This window comes from Penicillium oxalicum, chromosome I (genome assembly GCF_001723175.1).
Source record: "Penicillium oxalicum strain HP7-1 chromosome I, whole genome shotgun sequence".
NCBI classification, from domain to species: domain Eukaryota; kingdom Fungi; phylum Ascomycota; class Eurotiomycetes; order Eurotiales; family Aspergillaceae; genus Penicillium; species Penicillium oxalicum.
This window is the reverse complement of record NC_064650.1, coordinates 2,166,035-2,183,900: the sequence shown is the minus strand read 5'-3', so window position 1 is coordinate 2,183,900 and position 17,866 is coordinate 2,166,035. Positions and strand designations below refer to the sequence as shown.

General features: G+C 48.5%; 8 protein-coding genes and 1 non-coding gene across 9 annotated transcripts; 6 read left to right on the top strand and 3 right to left on the bottom strand.

Annotated features, from left to right (window-relative positions):
• Window positions 1-602: 602 nt before the first annotated feature.
• Window positions 603-2,548, top strand: POX_a00742 (Mannosyl-oligosaccharide 1,2-alpha-mannosidase; the record flags this gene model as incomplete). Its single annotated transcript, XM_050109681.1, has 4 exons — window positions 603-879; window positions 949-1,569; window positions 1,628-2,319; window positions 2,399-2,548. 4 exons carry the CDS (start codon window positions 603-605, stop codon window positions 2,546-2,548), a joined length of 1,740 nt encoding a protein of 579 aa, XP_049973449.1.
• Window positions 2,549-2,827: 279 nt separating this feature from the next.
• POX_rRNA005 lies at window positions 2,828-2,942 on the bottom strand. Its single transcript, XR_007588096.1, has one exon. It is a non-coding gene; the product is annotated as a 5S ribosomal RNA (ribosomal RNA).
• Window positions 2,943-3,905: 963 nt separating this feature from the next.
• On the bottom strand, window positions 3,906-5,360 carry POX_a00741 (uncharacterized protein; the record flags this gene model as incomplete). Its single annotated transcript, XM_050109680.1, has 5 exons — window positions 3,906-4,087; window positions 4,169-4,334; window positions 4,400-4,698; window positions 4,764-5,090; window positions 5,225-5,360. The coding sequence occupies 5 exons, from the start codon at window positions 5,358-5,360 to the stop codon at window positions 3,906-3,908; spliced, it is 1,110 nt and encodes a 369-aa protein (XP_049973448.1).
• Window positions 5,361-6,136: 776 nt separating this feature from the next.
• POX_a00740 (uncharacterized protein) lies at window positions 6,137-6,606 on the bottom strand (the record flags this gene model as incomplete). The annotated part of the gene is made up of 2 exons (XM_050109679.1): window positions 6,137-6,311; window positions 6,368-6,606. 2 exons carry the CDS (start codon window positions 6,604-6,606, stop codon window positions 6,137-6,139), a joined length of 414 nt encoding a protein of 137 aa, XP_049973447.1.
• A 2,475-nt stretch (window positions 6,607-9,081) lies between these two features.
• Window positions 9,082-9,883, top strand: POX_a00739 (uncharacterized protein; the record flags this gene model as incomplete). The annotated part of the gene is made up of 2 exons (XM_050109678.1): window positions 9,082-9,275; window positions 9,346-9,883. 2 exons carry the CDS (start codon window positions 9,082-9,084, stop codon window positions 9,881-9,883), a joined length of 732 nt encoding a protein of 243 aa, XP_049973446.1.
• A 1,995-nt stretch (window positions 9,884-11,878) lies between these two features.
• On the top strand, window positions 11,879-12,659 carry POX_a00738 (uncharacterized protein; the record flags this gene model as incomplete). Its single annotated transcript, XM_050109677.1, has 2 exons — window positions 11,879-11,914; window positions 12,057-12,659. 2 exons carry the CDS (start codon window positions 11,879-11,881, stop codon window positions 12,657-12,659), a joined length of 639 nt encoding a protein of 212 aa, XP_049973445.1.
• A 1,608-nt stretch (window positions 12,660-14,267) lies between these two features.
• POX_a00737 (Glutathione S-transferase-like protein OpS6) lies at window positions 14,268-14,915 on the top strand (the record flags this gene model as incomplete). The annotated part of the gene is made up of 1 exon (XM_050109676.1): window positions 14,268-14,915. The coding sequence occupies one exon, from the start codon at window positions 14,268-14,270 to the stop codon at window positions 14,913-14,915; it is 648 nt and encodes a 215-aa protein (XP_049973444.1).
• A 1,271-nt stretch (window positions 14,916-16,186) lies between these two features.
• POX_a00736 (uncharacterized protein) lies at window positions 16,187-16,826 on the top strand (the record flags this gene model as incomplete). Its single annotated transcript, XM_050109675.1, has 3 exons — window positions 16,187-16,423; window positions 16,498-16,573; window positions 16,621-16,826. 3 exons carry the CDS (start codon window positions 16,187-16,189, stop codon window positions 16,824-16,826), a joined length of 519 nt encoding a protein of 172 aa, XP_049973443.1.
• A 187-nt stretch (window positions 16,827-17,013) lies between these two features.
• POX_a00735 (uncharacterized protein) lies at window positions 17,014-17,863 on the top strand (the record flags this gene model as incomplete). Its single annotated transcript, XM_050109674.1, has 3 exons — window positions 17,014-17,095; window positions 17,173-17,337; window positions 17,385-17,863. The coding sequence occupies 3 exons, from the start codon at window positions 17,014-17,016 to the stop codon at window positions 17,861-17,863; spliced, it is 726 nt and encodes a 241-aa protein (XP_049973442.1).
• Between the last annotated feature and the right edge of the window lie 3 nt (window positions 17,864-17,866).

Below are 17,866 nucleotides of genomic sequence, written 5' to 3'. Positions count from 1 at the left end.
GTAGGCAGTGAGCACTCAGCACTCAGGTACTAGTGGTGTGATGTGTGCAACTAGGATTGGATTGGTTAGTTGGTAAACGATGGGGCGGTTGCATCCCAATTAATGGCTGGAAGGCGGTCAGAGACTGGACTCCCATCCGTCACACTGCAGCTTCATTCATGTGGGCCACTGGGCACACTCGACCAGGGTGGACAGCCTCGTTCCTGGATGTGATTGCGCTACAAGATCAAGCGCCCGTACATGACTCATGTTCAACAGCAGCTCGCCTAAAACAGAAGGCACGTGCGTATATCGCGGGCTCTGTCTCCCTAGAATGTCGACGGAATCGAGGCCCTCCACCCGGTGCTCTAAACCAGCCTAGTTTCACTTGCCGCTACGGAATAGTGTCAACCCGGGGACTCAACGAACGACATGGGCGGAGCTAAGGGCAATAGTGACCACGTCTACTCCACTGCAGCTCTTCCCTGTCGTTTTCTCCCCACCCGCCCACCATCATCCCCTCACAGTTTCCACCATTTCCGCCCCTATATGACACGCCGGGGTCCTCAAAATGGGTTCTCCGGGGAAATCTGCTGCATGTCCATTGAGTCCGTCAGTTCAAGATGCGATCCGCTCGGCAGCCCAAGCGTCCGCCGAGTCCCAAATCCTACAGAGCCACCCGCTGGCGGGTTCTGTTTGGGCGAAATAGAGTTGTTCAAGCTTTATTAACGGGGGGTGTTTTCGCATTGTTGGCGGGGAACTTCAAGAACCTTTCTAATGAGGGGACGGTCATCGACTTCTTCCGGCCAATTGACAAAGACACCTATTGGGAAAGTCATCGGGAGGAGGTCAAAGACGCGTTCCTAACCAGTTGGGACGCGTATTCCAAGTATGCGTGGGGTACGTGGAAAGGACTCGCCTCTGTTCGATCTGTGGCCAATCTTGCTGACATTATGAACTGACGCTTAGGCTACGATGTCTTTCATCCCATCTCCAAGTCGGGCTCTCAAATGAGTCCGAATGGTCTTGGGTGGATCATTGTCGATAGTCTGGATACCTTGATGATCATGAATCTCACGACACAGCTTGGCGATGCTCGCAAGTGGCTGCATCGGGCTTTGACGTATGACCAAGATCAAGACGTGAACACGTTCGAGACGACCATTCGCATGCTAGGTGGACTGTTGTCTGCCCACTTCCTATCGACTCAGCTTCCACATGTGTCGTCTCGGCGAGACTATATCTACCTTGCCAAGGCGATCGACTTGGCTGATCGCCTTCTCAGCGCCTATGAATCGCGCTCGGGAATACCATACGCGAGTGTCAATCTTGGCAGACGCCAAGGTCTCCCATCTCATGCTGACGGAGGCGCCTCGTCCACTGCAGAAGCCACAACCCTTCAATTGGAGATGAAGTACTTGGCCCATTTAACGGGAAATGAGATCTACTGGCGGAAAGCAGAGAATGTGATTAAGGTGATTGATGATCATCGTATGCGAGATGGCCTGGTGCCCATTTTCGTTCACCCAGAGACGGGAAGGTTTCAGTATCGAGAAATCCGGCTGGGGAGCCGCGGCGACTCCTACTATGGTAAGCACCACAACATTTGAGCTCTCAGGTCTTCCGATTCTGATTCGACGGTGCGCAGAATATTTGATAAAACAATATCTTCAAACCTATGGTCAGGAACCTATCTACAGTGAGATGTGGGAAGAGGCACTGGCAGGCATTCAAAAACACCTCGTCACCACCACGAAGCACTCGAATCTCAAGTTCATCGCCGAACTACCGCAGGGAGTCGGCGGTAAACTTTCCCCGAAAATGGATCATTTGGTTTGCTTTTTGCCAGGCTCTATTGCAATCGGCGCCACTGAAGGTCGGAAAGAGGCAGAGGCACGTCAGTTGCCTAGTTGGAACGCTAAAAAGGAAGAGCAGATGAAGCTGGCAAAGGAACTCATGAAAACCTGCTGGGCCATGTATGCAGTGACCGAATCTGGCCTCTCGCCTGAGATCGCCTGGTTTGAGGCAGACCCCAGCGACCTGGAGCCAGGCCCTGCGTCACGGCCCCAGACTAGAAGCAGTGATGATCCAAGCTCTTGGAAAAAAGATTTCATCATCAAGCCCCTGGATGCGCACAATCTACAACGACCGGAAACCGTTGAAAGTCTCTTCTTGATGTTCCGCGTGACAAATGACCCTATATACCGAAAATGGGGCTGGAAGATTTTCAACGCATTTCAAAAGCACACGCTGGTTCCCGATGGGGAGGGATACACGTCCCTGAATGATGTGACAAAGGCACATCCACCACAGCGTGACAATATGGAGAGCTTCTGGCTGGTAAGAGCCTCTTTGCATCCTTATCCTCCACTTGACACCAATTTCCACCTGGGTTTGACTAATTCCTTCTTCGTTGAAGGCCGAAACACTGAAATATCTATATCTATTGTTCTCTCCGGCCGACTTCATTCCTCTCACAGAGGTTGTCTTCAACACGGAAGCCCACGTGTTACCTCGGTTTGAACCAAGTAAATTCAAGACAGGGTGGTCACGTAAAGAAGACCGATGAAATTGGGCGAGGCTCCCACGAGCAAACCTTGTGCTTTTAGTATTTCTGTTATTGTCAAATAGATCTAAATTGAATGTCTTTGAAACAGGGTTCATCTAGTCTGTCATTTTTCTACCAGTGATCTGAGTTTGTGGTTGAAAATTGCCCGTAGACGAAGATATGCGCAGGGCACTTTGGCAACTCGTTGAATTAGACATTCGAAATAAGGCCCACAGTAAGTATCACTGAGCGGTCGTTGCGAACTTCAGAAACATGAACCTTGGTAAATTTTACAAAAACATACAACAGTCAGGATTCGCATGTGGTCACCCACCATACTACTAATTGACCGGCATGTGGCTTGAGTACGGCTGAGCGGACGGGAAGCCCTATTTTCCACACCCTATGGTCGTATGTAATATAGGGGAACTCACCAAGAATCACATCAACACATTGCAAAACTAAAGAAGAGAAAGATAAGATCTCAGTCTTTACCGACCTATCAAGCCTAAGCATCCCATTCATATTTACAGACCCAGTAAATTTTTGACTGAGGGAGAGCTCAACTCTATAGGAAGGATTACCAAGGATAACTAACCCCCTTCCCCCCCACCCAAAAAAGAGGAAACATACAACAGTCGGGAAAGGCCTCATGTGTAGTCGCTTCCTTCAAGTTATTGACAGGCTTGTAGCTCAGGTAGTACGATCAATACCTAGTCGGGTATGTGGAATCACTTGTGTCATTGCTCACATGGTTTACCATTAGGCAGAAAGGTCTTGAACAGGTTGGTCTTGTAATGATATCTATAGACAATCAATCCTGCATGGCTCATTCTGATAAGCGCCCTTGGGGCCACTGTGGCTGCCGAGTGATACCGGTCGTCTATGGGGACCGTGCAGGTTATAAAGGTGATTGTTTTTGCACGTTCAATCGATGGCTCGCCTACAAGCTGTATGTGGCTCGCAGTATGCTTACGTGGGCCACTGATATTTGTCAATGATGTGGTATGGTGAACAAGAAGTAGAACATAATACCTGTGATTTGAATTGATTTTGGCTTTTCTACTGATGTCCATCGAAAGAGCTACGGGTAAGACATGACGTTTGATCCATGAGATTCTTTGTAGTCCACGCAAAGTCATTATGAAGCTGAAGTTCTTGCGCCATTTCTAGGCCAGACCGCAAGGATTTTAGGGAGTTTGCCTACTTCGTAAGCGCAGTAGAATATATGCAGAATTTGGTTGGCTCACTGACTCGCCTTTCCTTTCTAGGTGCCGAGCGAGAGGCATGAGGCCAGGGACATTGATTTTTGGAATAATCCAAATGTAATAGTCTCTAGACCTATATGATGGAAACATGAGCACAGGAGGGAGTGGTCCTAGCGATTTTCCCCTGTCAACCAAGGGTCTTGCAGAAGCTCCTTGGCAGTTGCTCTCTCCTCCGGCATCCAGGTCAATGCCCTCCGGATAAATTTGAGGAAGCCTGCTTTATCTTTCAAGCGACTTTCGAGGGCTTCCATTGTTCGAGATTCTGGTATGGGCGCAAGACCCAGCCAATTTCCTAGTGAGATAGGAGTTAGTACGGAATGTAGACCGTGCTTATTTAGTTGACCATATCCGTAGCCAAGGGTGCACAGCATACCTTCGTCATCCCAAAAGTCTGCTTTTCTCTCTGGGTTTTTAGCAAGAAATTCTACGGGAGGAGGACCTAATGCTGCGATAATCTGGGCCAAATGAGCGGCATCGTAGAGATCGCCATCATCGTCACGTGCAGTGAACAGCTTCTTCGGCTCCAGAAGGTCCCACGCCTTCTCACGGAAACAAATTAGTTCCTCCTCAAAGTAGCGGGAGTACAGCTGATAAATATACTTACCGTGAGGCCGACGCTCCATATATCCACCGGATAGCTCCAGCCCACATAAAGTAACGTCTCAGGGGCACGGTATTCTAAGGGCATAATATCACCACCGTGGGGCCCACGGCCAATTCTGGCTTCGCCGAAGTCGGATAAAAGCATTGGACCTTCTTTAGGTCGCAATAGTCGGGAGAGATAGATTGTCCGGGTAGGAGACACTTGTTTACGGGGGACTGGATCGGTGTATTCTTTCTCTTCAAGTGGCTGGAAAATGCTGTTCTCGAAGACACCAAGGAGCATATTCCCAGGGTGAACATCTAGATTGAATCATAGTAGCAGTTAGGGTCGAGTTCCAAAGGACTTTAGTCGACAAAAAAGATACCGGTGTGGACAATCTCCCCATATGTATGTAGGAAATCCAGAGCCTTCAAAAGCTCAATAATAGCACCTCTAACGAAGTCTTCGTCAAATCCTTCCGGACGAAACACGACTTTCATGTCGCGGAGGCTCAGTTGTGCGGGTTCAAAGACAAGGACAATATGGTCGCCATCAGGACCATTAATGGCGAACGAATCCAACAGTCTGCGCACATTCCCTCGTCCTTCGTGTGAACTGTGCGTTATACGGCTAGCGATATGGTGGTATGACGGCAGCTCGCGGTGAACTAACGATGTGCGCACATAAACTTTTAGCGCAACGTACTGGTGTGCTCTGTACAAATTAGTTTAGCTACAGAACAGTGGAGTTATTATACGTGCCTTAAGTCTCGAGCCAGCCAGGTGGTAGATGATGAACCAAAGCCAAGCTTTGCAATTGCTTGGTAGCGATCCCTAAATACCTCACCTAGGTGAACAGGATAAAACCGGTCTGCTCTGTAATCGGGCAGTTCTTCCTCCTCCACCAGACATTCAGCGTCGATGTGTTCGTATCCACTGGTCGGAAGATCCCGAGGTTTTTCTGTAGGGCTTAGTGTTGGCATTTTATTCCGTGAGCTAGAAGCAAACCCTCTCAGCGTAGAGGTGATTGCCGACCACGGTGAAGACATTCTAACTCGTGGAACAATGGGATCTCGGATTTTTGCATATATGCGAATGCGACTCAGTTCACAACGATAATAACTGCTGGGGTCCTCTTTATAATGAAAAACATTCTTGAGAAAAAAGTGTTGACCATATGGGAGGCAGAGCGCACACTCCGTACTTCCAGGGAGTTAATCAAGACAGCGTGAACAAAGGTGAGCTGCGTCATGCCCGGTTGCGTCGCCCGGCTTCTCTTCAAAACAAAGGTAGACCCACATAAGACCCCTTATTGGTCAGCCGCGTGCACAGTATTGGCCAATCATGATATCTTAAGCTGCTTGACTTCGTACCACAAGAAAGAGTATTCTACTATTAGCGCCACTAAATAGCACAAAATTTAGGCTGGCGGGGTGCTACTGAGGTGCTGGCATTATCTACAGGTTTATTATAGCCATGTATCTATACAGTCCCCTTTTCTACGCCTATAAAAATCCATATAAGCTTTCCGTGTCATGAAAGGATAGAGTGAATTGCGACTACCCTAGAAAGATAACATGTAGTGCACTACTTATGAATCTACGTGGCAAATGTATGAAATAAAATTGGAGCTATTTGTGGGCCAGGAAACTATCTGTACTAACGGCTGCGGAGTTCAATATGTATCCCGGATAGATAGAAGCATGTGTGTGCTATTTCACTGTATCACCGATATCCCTCACGGAATTATATCCATGCTTCACTTCTGCTTGCTTCCCTTCCCTTTCCCTGCGCGGCTCTCGGCAAGCTTGTAGGTCCCATTCTCATGAATATGGCCGCTGAGAAGCCGAGTTCCATTTTGGCTGTAGAACGCGATAGTGAGGACGTCGTCGGGGTCCGAAGGATCTTTGGAGGACTTATGAGCCTTAGCTCCCCTGTGATTTTTGATTAGCAAACGGGATCCATGTTTGATATGGCTTGCATATCATACTGTATCTCGTATCCAGCGGCGGTGGTATACTGTTGACGGTCAGCCAAATGAACGTAAGAAATATTCGTTGCACTTGCCTGAGTCTCCACATCGTCTCTTATCTTTGTCACTGATGAGACCCATTGGTCACCCTTGGGCCCGTTGGTAGATCGGACATCCTCTAAAGTCACTTTACCAAGAAGGATAAGGAGTTTCCGACCAGTGCTAGAGGAGAAATTGCGAATGTTTTGAAGAGACATTGCAAGCAAGGCTTTAAACACAGCAGGAATTAAGTCAGGAAGAGTTCCCACAGAGTTTTTTAATTGATGGTTCGATGTAGGACTCTTGCCAGCTATTTGTATTGCGACGATGTCTCTATGCCGTACATGAACAGGCGTTTATTTGCTCGATTGTTATTTCTTACTTGGCTAATCACTTGTTAATCTCATACACTCAGCTCTAGCACATGGAGCGGCGGCTGTGGATTCGCACACTAAAGGGCGTCTTAGACAAGTCATTGGGCGGTTTAGGGATATGAGCCGACGCGTCACGCTAAACATGTTGCTTTTTTTTTCAAATGATGTATATCCAATGCCCCAAACAATAACAACTGCTAGTGACAGAATAAGAACAATGAAGAAAATCACTAAACGCATGGTCACAGCCTATCACACAGTGATTTTATTCTTCGAGGTTTCCGAGCCTGGAGGTCCCTAAAAGCTGGCAGCAATCATTGGCTAGCGGAGAGCGAAGAACGTGAAACAAACTTTCCTTACCCTATAATAAAGCCCTACGACCTAGTCCCCCACCGGATAAGGTCTTTCTTGAATCTTGTCCTTACAGGCTCTATAGCGTCTATCCTAATCAGTCTGTTACGAGCTCTTACAGCTTTTGCGGGATTTATCCAGTGTATACATCGTACCCGCATACATAAAATTCCTACTATCACGAACAGGCTTAATTGTATATTTGTGGTCCCAGATCACATACGGAGACACGCGGGATGCGGGACCAAACCGTCTATACATGCCGTTGCAGGACAAACCATCTTAACAGATGGTTTGGCTTAGACTCTTTGGCCTAATAGATTAACCAGTGAGCAACGGCACGGTAGGATTTCATATTTCTACACTCCGCTCAGCTACCCTATCTACCAGTATCTTCTATCATATCCCATCTTCAATTACAATCCTCAATCTCTTGATGTGTAAGCTATAATTTCTATAATTTCTATAGTAGATTCGCGTTAAATCGCGTTGAATTTATATTAATCTTGCGGGCGCTGGCTGATCTTACGGGCGTTGACTGGTCGGCCTCACGGATATTAATAATAAAGGCGTCAACTGCTAAGTCTTACCGGTGTAAGATAGTTGATTTCAGCCAGATTGATTAGATAGCTTATCTACTATTTATATTGGCCTACTAGAGAGTACGTAGGTTAACTGGTAAGTAATTTACTTCATGCAGTACTGTTACTTACACCCAAAAATACAGGGTATCCATCATTCTTTTCCGAAGAGAAAAAAATTGTTTTCCCAAATCCAAATTCCTTTCAGTCCTAGAAAACAATTGTTGGAATTCCCTAGTCTCTTGTACAGTACAGTGGATGCTAATCCTTTCCGAAGTCAAGCCAATCACGTCCAGGGTTAGCAGCCACCAGCTATCACACCCCCGCGCCAGACCGATCTTTCTTTCACTTCAAGTCCACTTCACACCTGTCCCAGGTCATCAATCATGAAGTACTCTGATTTTGATGAGCAAGTTAGCTAGTTGACATTAAAGAAAACATCAATTGACCCCCATTCTCAGAAAATGAAAGGGTTCTGACACTGTCTTCTATGGGAGCTCTTAAGGGATTCTCCTGGGTCGCCTGCATGCAGCTCATTACACTAGCTAGCGTTCTGACCAGAGAATCTCTCCCTGCCTTTCAACGATCCTGTCAGGGGATCAAACACGGTCCCTCCTCTTTCCAGTCGTCTCGCCCGACTCAAAAATATGGACTCATGGCCTGCATGCGCCGAAATGACGCCGAGTGGGTAATGTGACCTGCTTCCTCTGCTTAGCATGCAGGGCACAGACTTGGCCCGTTGGAAGCGGCCCGTTGCACTCGAGCTCAATATTGGCTGCACGTCAGTATGCGATATCAGGTGCACTGACTGGGAGTCTATATCAAGCCTTCTAAATCATTTCAAGAGACTCAAGCCTTCAAGTCTCCCAGTAATTGTTGCGTTATCACCATATGTTTGCTCAAGCAAGCCGGTATTAGCTGTTGCGTTATTCCAGGGATCCCCGTATGGTGGCCGGCGAACGTGCAGCTCCGCCTCCGATGGATCACTCCCATGGCTTGGAGGCGCCAAACTGGGGTTCCTCGACGCTGGACGATCACAGCCAGCCGGTGGGGAATGGAGACAGACTGCACACCCATGCTTTCTTTTTCTTTTAAGTTGACTTGGGCACCTCGCCTCAGAAACTCTTGTACAAATTTGTATGCTTGAAAATGACTCCCTGGAGCACGACACGAAGCCGCCATTTGAGAATGAAACCGATTCAGCACATCATTCTCGGGGTGCTCGGGATACTCGGGCTGTACACATTCTGCCATAGCTTCGGTATGTCAGTTGGAGGCAAGAATGTCTGAAGAGTAGCAGCCTGACAAGAACTAATCAGACATCATAGCTCAACCCACCTTATTTCAGCTAAAGAGTAGATCACAACCAACAATCGGTAAAGTGACAATGATTTACGGCAATCGATCGATATACGACAGAGGTCTGAGGACACATCAAGAGCACGCGCGCCGATTTGGGTACCCGGTCTCTGTTCTTCGAAAACCCATCATGAGCGGCACATACAGCAAGTGTGCTATTCTTCTTTCTGAAATGCTACGAGAGCTAGAAAAGCCTCCAGGTGAGAGACTTGAATGGCTGTTGTAAGTCCATGTTGCAAAAACAACTAGCGTAAGGTTTGCTTTCACACAATCACCTAACCCACTATCTTAGTTGGTTTGACAGCGATTCGGTTCTCATGAATGCGAATATGCCTCTCGAGGTCTTTCTGCCTCCGCCGCGGCTTTCAGAGGTCCATCTCTTGCTCACCAAAGATTGGAATGGGCTTAATAACGGTGTCTACTTTATTCGCGTGAACGAATGGTCGGTGAGACTGATTTCTGCGACGATATCATACCATGTCTTGAATCCCGATGTGCCTCTCGCCTGGCAAGATCAATCTGCCCTGAAAATGCTTGTTGATGAGCACGAATATTTCAGCAAACATGTTGTTTACTGCCCGTTGCGGTGGTTCAATGCGTATATGAGGTCACCGGACGCTTTGCAGCCAAATCCAGACTCACCCGACCATCTCCAGGTCCACCCCGGGGATCTGCTGGTGCACTTTCCGGGAACTCCGAGTGAACACTTGGACCAAACACTTTCACCATATTTGGAAATTGCAGAAAATCACGTCTCCGAGTGGGAGCCACCTCTGGAGCAAACGGGATATACCGAAATAACAAAAGATTTCTGGGACCAGATTAATTGAACAAAATGAGAACAAGACGAACAAATCTATACATGAAGAAAGAAATCTGGATCTCAAAACGCGAATTTGGATAGTACTGGCCTAGTTCAGTTATAATAGATAAGCATAGTAATGACCATGCTGGGCATCTTTACATGAACACCCATAGGATTAGCCACATAAACTGAGCTGGATGCTGGATGTCGAAAATTACGTGAATTGACCAGAGCGACGGCCGCAATTCCATAGAACCCGCCAACCTCTCGCTGATGCTTCATACGTTCTGGATTATCTCCCTGTGATCTCAAGATAAATAGCCTACCTCTACAGAAATTGCCCCCACGGAATTTAAGCACTGATACATCACATAATACCTGTAGGCAAGAAACTATGGTCTGCCGGGGTGGGTGGTGTTTCCATAATATGACTTCGCATATGCAGTACAGTGGAAGTGGGCACGTCCTTTTGATTCTTGTGTGAATCAACTGGGTCAGCCCACGAGAGCGTCACTAGCCGTTTCAGATGGAAAGTTCCAGCCCCCGGCTACATCCTGGCGGGGTCACGACCTCCGATGGAGCCAGTCCTATCCGTTGATCAAGGAGAAATCTAACACTAGCACCCTCTGCACTCATTCTGCTTCACTCGAGGAGCCATGTGACGAGGCGCCAGATCGATAAGAAGTTCTGCTACTTGCTAGGGTGCGGGAAATTGATAAATTTCATATTTGAGCAACTCGAGGGCATACCGGGCATGATACCTCGGAGTTTGACATGACTCGGGCGGGCGCTTCTTTGGGTTACACCCAGTTTTCCTGGACGCGCTGTACAGGCCACAGATTGATAACCACAGCGACTATTGCCATGTAATTTCCGAAACTCCACTCAAACCCTGCATCGACTGGTGGGGATTGAAGGTTGGGCTGGACGATCGATGCAGCTAAATACGAATAGCTCGCAAGCCGGTCATTAGGATTTACGAGCGTGAACTAGCCAGCAAGCAGAGATACCGAGGCGCTCGGTGAAAATGGTTAGTCATTCTCTCTGTGCTCCGATCGAAGACTTGAGGGATGATGATTGATCACCGTTCAAGATTCATCTCATCCTTTGCTTCTGGTTTTGTGTACACGGAGGGCCCCGCTCACGTTATTTCCAGTCATTCAAGCTAGTAATCGACAATCCATACAGTCTAATAGAGGAGTGAGTTCAGTGCGTTCTCTAGGATAATGCTTGATAGATTATTGCGAGTGTCAAGGAAGGAAGGGTCTACATTTTTCAAGAATCATGGATGCAGCGACACTCGATTCATAGGGCACAATTATTTAGCCTGGCGGTGACAAGCGTGGGTAAAGCGTTCAGGATTCTGCAAGATCTTTGTTAGCGCCGTAGTTGGCGAAAGGATTACCCGAGGATTTCGTCTTCAGCCATTTGGATAGCATCATATGGAACACGACAGGGAAGAGTACAGCTCGCTAAATGTGGTGAAGAGATGCTACATTGGCTTGTTCAACTACCCATTTTTCCTTGTAGTCCATGTTCATCGCCAACCGTCTGCTTGTTCTTGGAACCAACATTAAGCGCCCGACTAACGCAGGTCGTTGGTAAAGCTCGGCGGTTAGTGGTAGTAGTGGCCCCAAAATTAGATGCACCCTGGAATGAAATCTGACTACCTCATTGTATGGCTTCTGCCCCTCCACCCGCGTATAGCAGCATGAAGAATCTGCCAGCGTGCGACACAAATGCCGAAAAGACCCTTACATACCAGTCTCAATTTGCTATATAATGACAGGATTCTCAAATCGCACGGGCGGCGGCTAACAAATTACATCAATGTCATGCTTCTGGGCCTCTCGCAGGCAGTTGGCGATAGTGGTCGCTCTTGTCCTTGTCATCTGGCTCCCTTCGACGGCAGGACAATGTGTGTTTCCAGACGGCAGCATCGCGGGAGACTATTATGCTTGCCCTGAAAGCAAGGTGTGCTGCCTCAAAGGCGAGGCTTGTCTCTCGAACGGACTGTGCTATGCGGCGAGATACAACATCGCCTACCGCGGGGCTTGTACGGATAAGTCGTGGCCTAATGATGATTGTCCAAGAGCATGCTATAATAGTACGTACATGGGGCCGCTGATTGAAAGAGTCATTCCACGAGATGCTGACATGAAGACTTCTTGATCATTGAAGGTGTTCCAAATCAATAGGCAAATCTTTTGACCTGCTCGGGCACTGCGCGAGGAAACTTTACATGCAGCAAAGAGGTCGATGGTAAAACCGCCTGCGAGGAGAATTTGGAAACGTGGCATTGGATTGGAGATTCTGGTGTCAATGTGACGACGGGCCAGAATGCCATCTCGTTACCCTCGCCAATTGATGAGCCCCCCAGCTCGACAACTCAAGTGGCTAGTGTCTCATCTCAAACATCTCTGGAGCCCTCGAGTCTCTCGGGGGCAAAATCTACATCCATCGGTACAACAACAACCTCAATTGGTTCCTCATTCACCCCAGCTTCATCCAATGTCTCGATACAAGCCTCTGCAACAGCTTCGGACAGCACCCCACCCCTCTCCAAGTCAAGTTTTACCCTCGAGATTGGTCTTGGCGTGGGTCTGGGTGTGCCCTTGATAATACTTGCGTCGGTACTAGCGTTCTTTTGTATCCGAGGCCGACGCCAGATCAATGCTCGTAGCAGTTCGCACGGTAGCACGATCTTCTATCCTTCGGGCCATGTGGTGAGGGTCAGAGAAGCAGGCTATGGTCCTCAAGAATTGGGTGCACAAAAGTATATCCCGGAGCTATACGGATGAAAATATGTTGGCTTGCATACATATCCATCCTTTCATTTGGTGGATCGATTTGAATTATAGAAAAAGGATCAGTCATACCGTCTGGGTCCAGGTCGTGTATATACTCCATGACTATGTTTTTATAGATGTTCTTGTTTTGATGGATCGCTCTTTCATGCTAGATTTCCCTCGTTTGGTATTAATATTGAATTGAGTAAATTTCGGAAACGATATGAGGAGCATCATACTCGTATCTCACCACCCAAAAGGACCAGCTCATGAAATTACTTCAATAAGCGGAGAAATTCACCAAAACGGCGGTAAGTGCCTGATTGATAAAGCCTTGCCCCTTTCCAATACCTGACCAGAATCCTACACGATGAAAATTGCAAGTCATGTCAAATCAATTCAAATTGCGTACTATCTTCATTGGAGCCAGCCTGACTTATGACAGTTTACTCCTGCTCGGGAAGATTGTGTGAAATAGAAAGAACGAGGAAAAACGTACGATTTTAAACCTCGCACACGGCCATTGTAGATTTACTTGCTAATCGAAAGTGCTACTAGTGGCTTCTGGCACACTTGAATTCTTTGCGAAGCCAGCCGATTCCATCACCTCATTGACGGCGCTTTTTTTTCTCTGGATCATTACCCCGCGAAAACGAGAAGCACAAGATTATTGTACCTCGCCTCCCTTCGAGACGCCAGCATTGCAACGGGAGATGTGGGTAGTGGCTATCTTACTGAAGAGCCGAATAAGGAATTAGTTGAATTTCAGGGCTTTCCTTACAAAAGCCAGACCGAGCTCATCGAGAACCTGGTCAAAAACGCCGAAAACTAAGCTGTTGCTGCCACTGCCAAGCCAAGTACCGGAACAGGGCCAGAAAGCGAGGATTGAGAAGCAGGGCATGGAAGTGTGACTCAAATCTACGTAGCACCACCCATCAGTTCATGTTTATACGCATGTAAGGACTTTTTAGTCTCTTCTGTGATGAGTTATATGTTTGGTTTTCTTTCCCCATAGTCAATCAGTTCGCGGGAGCGGCATCACTGAAGCGGCGAATTGGACTAGAGGTACTTTGGAGGAGCATGATAAATACTGTTTGCCATCGCGACCATACGGTCACCACGAGGTGCTGAGAGACTAGATAGCAGGCATTCGTTCCTCAGTAAATTCACGATCTTCATCTCTTTGCATTCTTCCTGGTCCCACCCCGGAGACCCACTTCAACAGATACCGGCCACTGGTATTGTTGTGGGCGCGGAATTTGGATTTTGGCCTCAAATGTCAAAAAAACAATCGTCAATGCTTCTAAGAAATTGCAATTTTCGATTTGCTGACATGCCATGAAACAAGATCCGATGCTTACAAATTTGATGGGTTATCAATATTCTTTGAACTGACACCTGTCGTCGATAGGTGACCTCGTAAGAAATGCTTAGAAATCAAATATGTGGTAGTTACAGCCTCCGACTAAGGAGGCTGGCCTTCAGGGACTACTTAAACAGCATGATGACTAGCGAAAAACAAAGAACTTTGAATAGAACAGTATTGAATCCCGGTCTATTTATCTCCACCGAGTTCTCGAAAAGAAGGCGTAATCACTCCTGCGCAACATCATCATCAACATGGCACTCAAAGCTATCAAGATTTACGACCACGGCCCAAGCCCCAATCCCTGGAAAGTCGTCATGCTACTCGAGGAGCTCAATCTCTCATACGCCAGAGAGGCAGTGGATTTCGCCGATGCCAAAAAAGAGCCTTTTATCTCTATCAACCCGAATGGTCGACTGCCCGCGATCGAAGACCCCAATACTGGAATGACCCTTTGGGAGTCTGGTGCTATCCTTGAATACCTGGTGGAGACGTACGACAAAGAGCACAGACTCAGCTTTGAATGTGGCTCAACTGATTATTTCCTCGCCAAGCAATGGCTGCATTTTCAGATGTCCGGTCAAGGTCCTTACTTTGGTCAGGCAGTGTGGTTCACAAAATCCCATCCAGAGAGACTTGAAAGCGCCAGTGAGCGCTACATTAGAGAAATACGCCGTGTCTCGGGAGTGCTGGACAAGTTCTTGCAGGATAAAGAGTACCTTGTTGGAGGGAAGTTCAGTTATGTCGACCTGGCCTTCATCCCTTGGTATTTGATCATGAGCTGGTTTGATATCGATTTGGCAAGCGAATTCCCGAGCCTCGATGCGTGGCTGAGCCGCCAAAAAGTTCGTCCTGCGATTGAAAAGGCACTGAAGGCACGAGATGCAGAGCCATTTATCTGAGCTGAGCGATCTCCGTGTTTTCGTCGTTGTTGGAAGACAAATACAAGCGGAGAGAAGTTGCGTCGACGAATACTGTTTGAAGATGATGAAAGTTTCCCAGCCTTCAGACGTTTAACTCACCATTCTTTATTTCAAGCTTAGCAGTCGTGCAATAGTCTAGAGAGTTGAAGGCTTCATCACTGTTGTTGTCCACAAGTTTTCCCCCTTTCTCTTGTCTCTGTGTCTGTCTTGCGTTTCCTCTCTCCCTTGCTTCCCTCCGTAGTCAGACTAGAGCATCACGTACCACTTAATAGTTATACTCTCGGCAGTCGATCCTGATCAATCTTCATAGATTTATAATAGGATGTGCCATCACCCGAATTCTCCATGTAGAGAAGACATCTGGTTAAAATAAGCTTGTACCCAAGTCAATACCCTTAAGACAGTTTGGGTTGTCAGAAGGCGGAAAAGTATTAAGGCACCAAGGCATCCAGATGTATTGCTAGGGATTTCTTGTTTGGGCCTAGCGTCAATTGGTGGCTTGGCACAGCGACCGCGAGTTTTCCGTGTCGCGACATCCACCTCCTCCGTGCTTCAATTACCTGTCCAATCATCCTCGCGTCGCCCAATTCGTTATCCAAGCGGGTTACCTCTTATTCTCATCTGTGTCTCTAGCGTTCCGATATTGCTCCTCAATACGCGTCTTCTGACTGCGCCGCGCTTGGGCATTGAGACAACCGGGCAAGGAGATTGATCTTCTGTCGCCCGCGACAGCAGCTTTACCTTTGCGACACTGTTATGGATGGTTCCTCAATAAATCCAACCACAGCACCCGATAACACACACAGTATGACCGGTACAGAGGGCGCCGTCTCTTCAGGTATGATCGCACTCGCAAGTGCAATAATGCCCGGTTCCCCTCGCTTTGAAACTCACCAAGCAAACAGGGGCGCAATCACGCCAAGTCTCCCCGAGAAAAAAACAGACAAGCCACCGGTGGACTAGATAATCTCTCGTCGATGCCCTGCGTCGCCAAAGGCGCAGAATGCGGATGCCGAGCCAGAAGATTAGGAGATGGGAGGCACCGAGACCGATGCCAAGCCTGACAACGACGGGTTGGAGGATGCAGCTGGCGAGTCACAGCCTCCCGAGACGGCGACAGAAGGCATGGAAGATGCTGCAGGGAAGACCACCCGGCACTCAGCAAATCGGACTTGGAGGGCAAGGCTCGCGATCAGCTCGTTTCCCAAACACACGCCATCATCCTCCCCAGTTACGCCACTTGGTTTGATATGAACACCATCAATCCAATCGAGAAGAAAGCCCTGGCTGAGTTCTTCAACGGCCGCAATCGAAGCAAGACTCCGGCCACGTATAAGGATTACCGAGACTTCATGATCAACACCTATCGCCTGAACCCCATTGAATATCTGACAGTCACTGCCTGTCGCCGAAACCTTGCGGGTGATGTCTGCGCGATCATGCGCGTTCACTCTTTCCTGGAACAGTGGGGATTGATCAACTACCAGGTTAGTCATTTAAATCGACCCACGGGGCTCCGCTCGCGCGCCTCTACTGACCGTTACTCACTGTCTTTGCCTAGGTTGACCCCCAATCGCGACCCTCAAATATCGGCCCTCCCTTCACTGGCCATTTCCGCGTTATTGCCGATACACCTCGTGGACTTCAGCCATTCCAGCCTGGACCCCAGCCACGGTGACCGCAGGTAAAGCTCTTGCCGCTACTGAGCGGGCGGCATCGGCGACCCCCGCCAAGGGTGATGTCAATCTTGAGTTGCGCCGCAACATCTACGACGAGAAAGGCAAAGACGTGACGCCGGCTGACGACAAACAGCCCAATGGCCAAGCAGCGAACGGAGTCGAACCGTTGGAGCCCAAGAAAAAGTCTCATTGCTTTTCCCTGTGGTATTGACTGCACGCGACTCCGCTTCCACTATGCCAAAGCAGCCCAACATCAGCGAACGCGAACATTCCCGACACAAAATACGATCTGTGTCCCAACTGCTTCCTGCAAGGACGTATGCCCTCCAGTCATAATGCCTCCGACTTTGTGAAACTCGAAGACAAAGCCCATACCTCAGTGCCGATAAGGATGCCCCATGGTCGGACTCGGAACTTCTGCTGCTACTTGGGGTCTCGAAAACTTCGATGACAACTGGGAACAGATTGCCAACCACGTTGGTACGCGGACACGCGAAGAATGCGTGATGAAATTCTTGTCGCTAGAGATTGAGGACAAGTATGTCCAAGATATCCAGAACTGCGGTCTGGCACTGCACGCGATCCAATCACTCAGACAGAGAACCCTGTCCTTTCTGATTGCTTTCCTTGCTCAAATGGCCGAGAGCCTTCAGTTGCTGCTGCTGCTGCCGGACGCTCCATCGAGGAGATTCGCAAGGAGCTCCGTGGCCAGCTGGAGAAGGGTGCGGGCAAGAACAAGGAAGCTGTCAAGTCTGAAATTTGATGGAAGTGGATACTACACGCGACGGTGAGCAACAGGTTCAAAAGCCCAAGGAATCGTTAGCCACCGTCGGCCTGGCAACTTCTGCGGCCCGTGCCGACGCTCTCGCATCTCACGAGGAGCGCGAAATGACCCGCCTGGTCGGTGCCGCCGTCAATGTCACTCTGCAAAAGTTTGAGATCAAGCTGCAGCAGTTCAATGAGATGGAGGAGATCATCGAGGCTGAGCGTCGGGAATTGGAGCAGGCCCGCCGCCAGCTTTTCCTGGACAGAATGGCCTTCAAGAAGCGGGTCATGGAAGCTCAGGAGGCGTTGAAGGTTGTCAGTGATCAAGGCCCCAACGAGCACACCAATGCCATGCTTGCTGGTGCCGCCACTGCCGGCATTGGCAACACTTATGGCTTCCAAACTCCCGCAGGCGAGGCTCAGCCAAGTGTGCAGCCCTTGAGTGCAGAGGGCGGAGCGGACTTCAAATCACTCGACTTGTGAGCT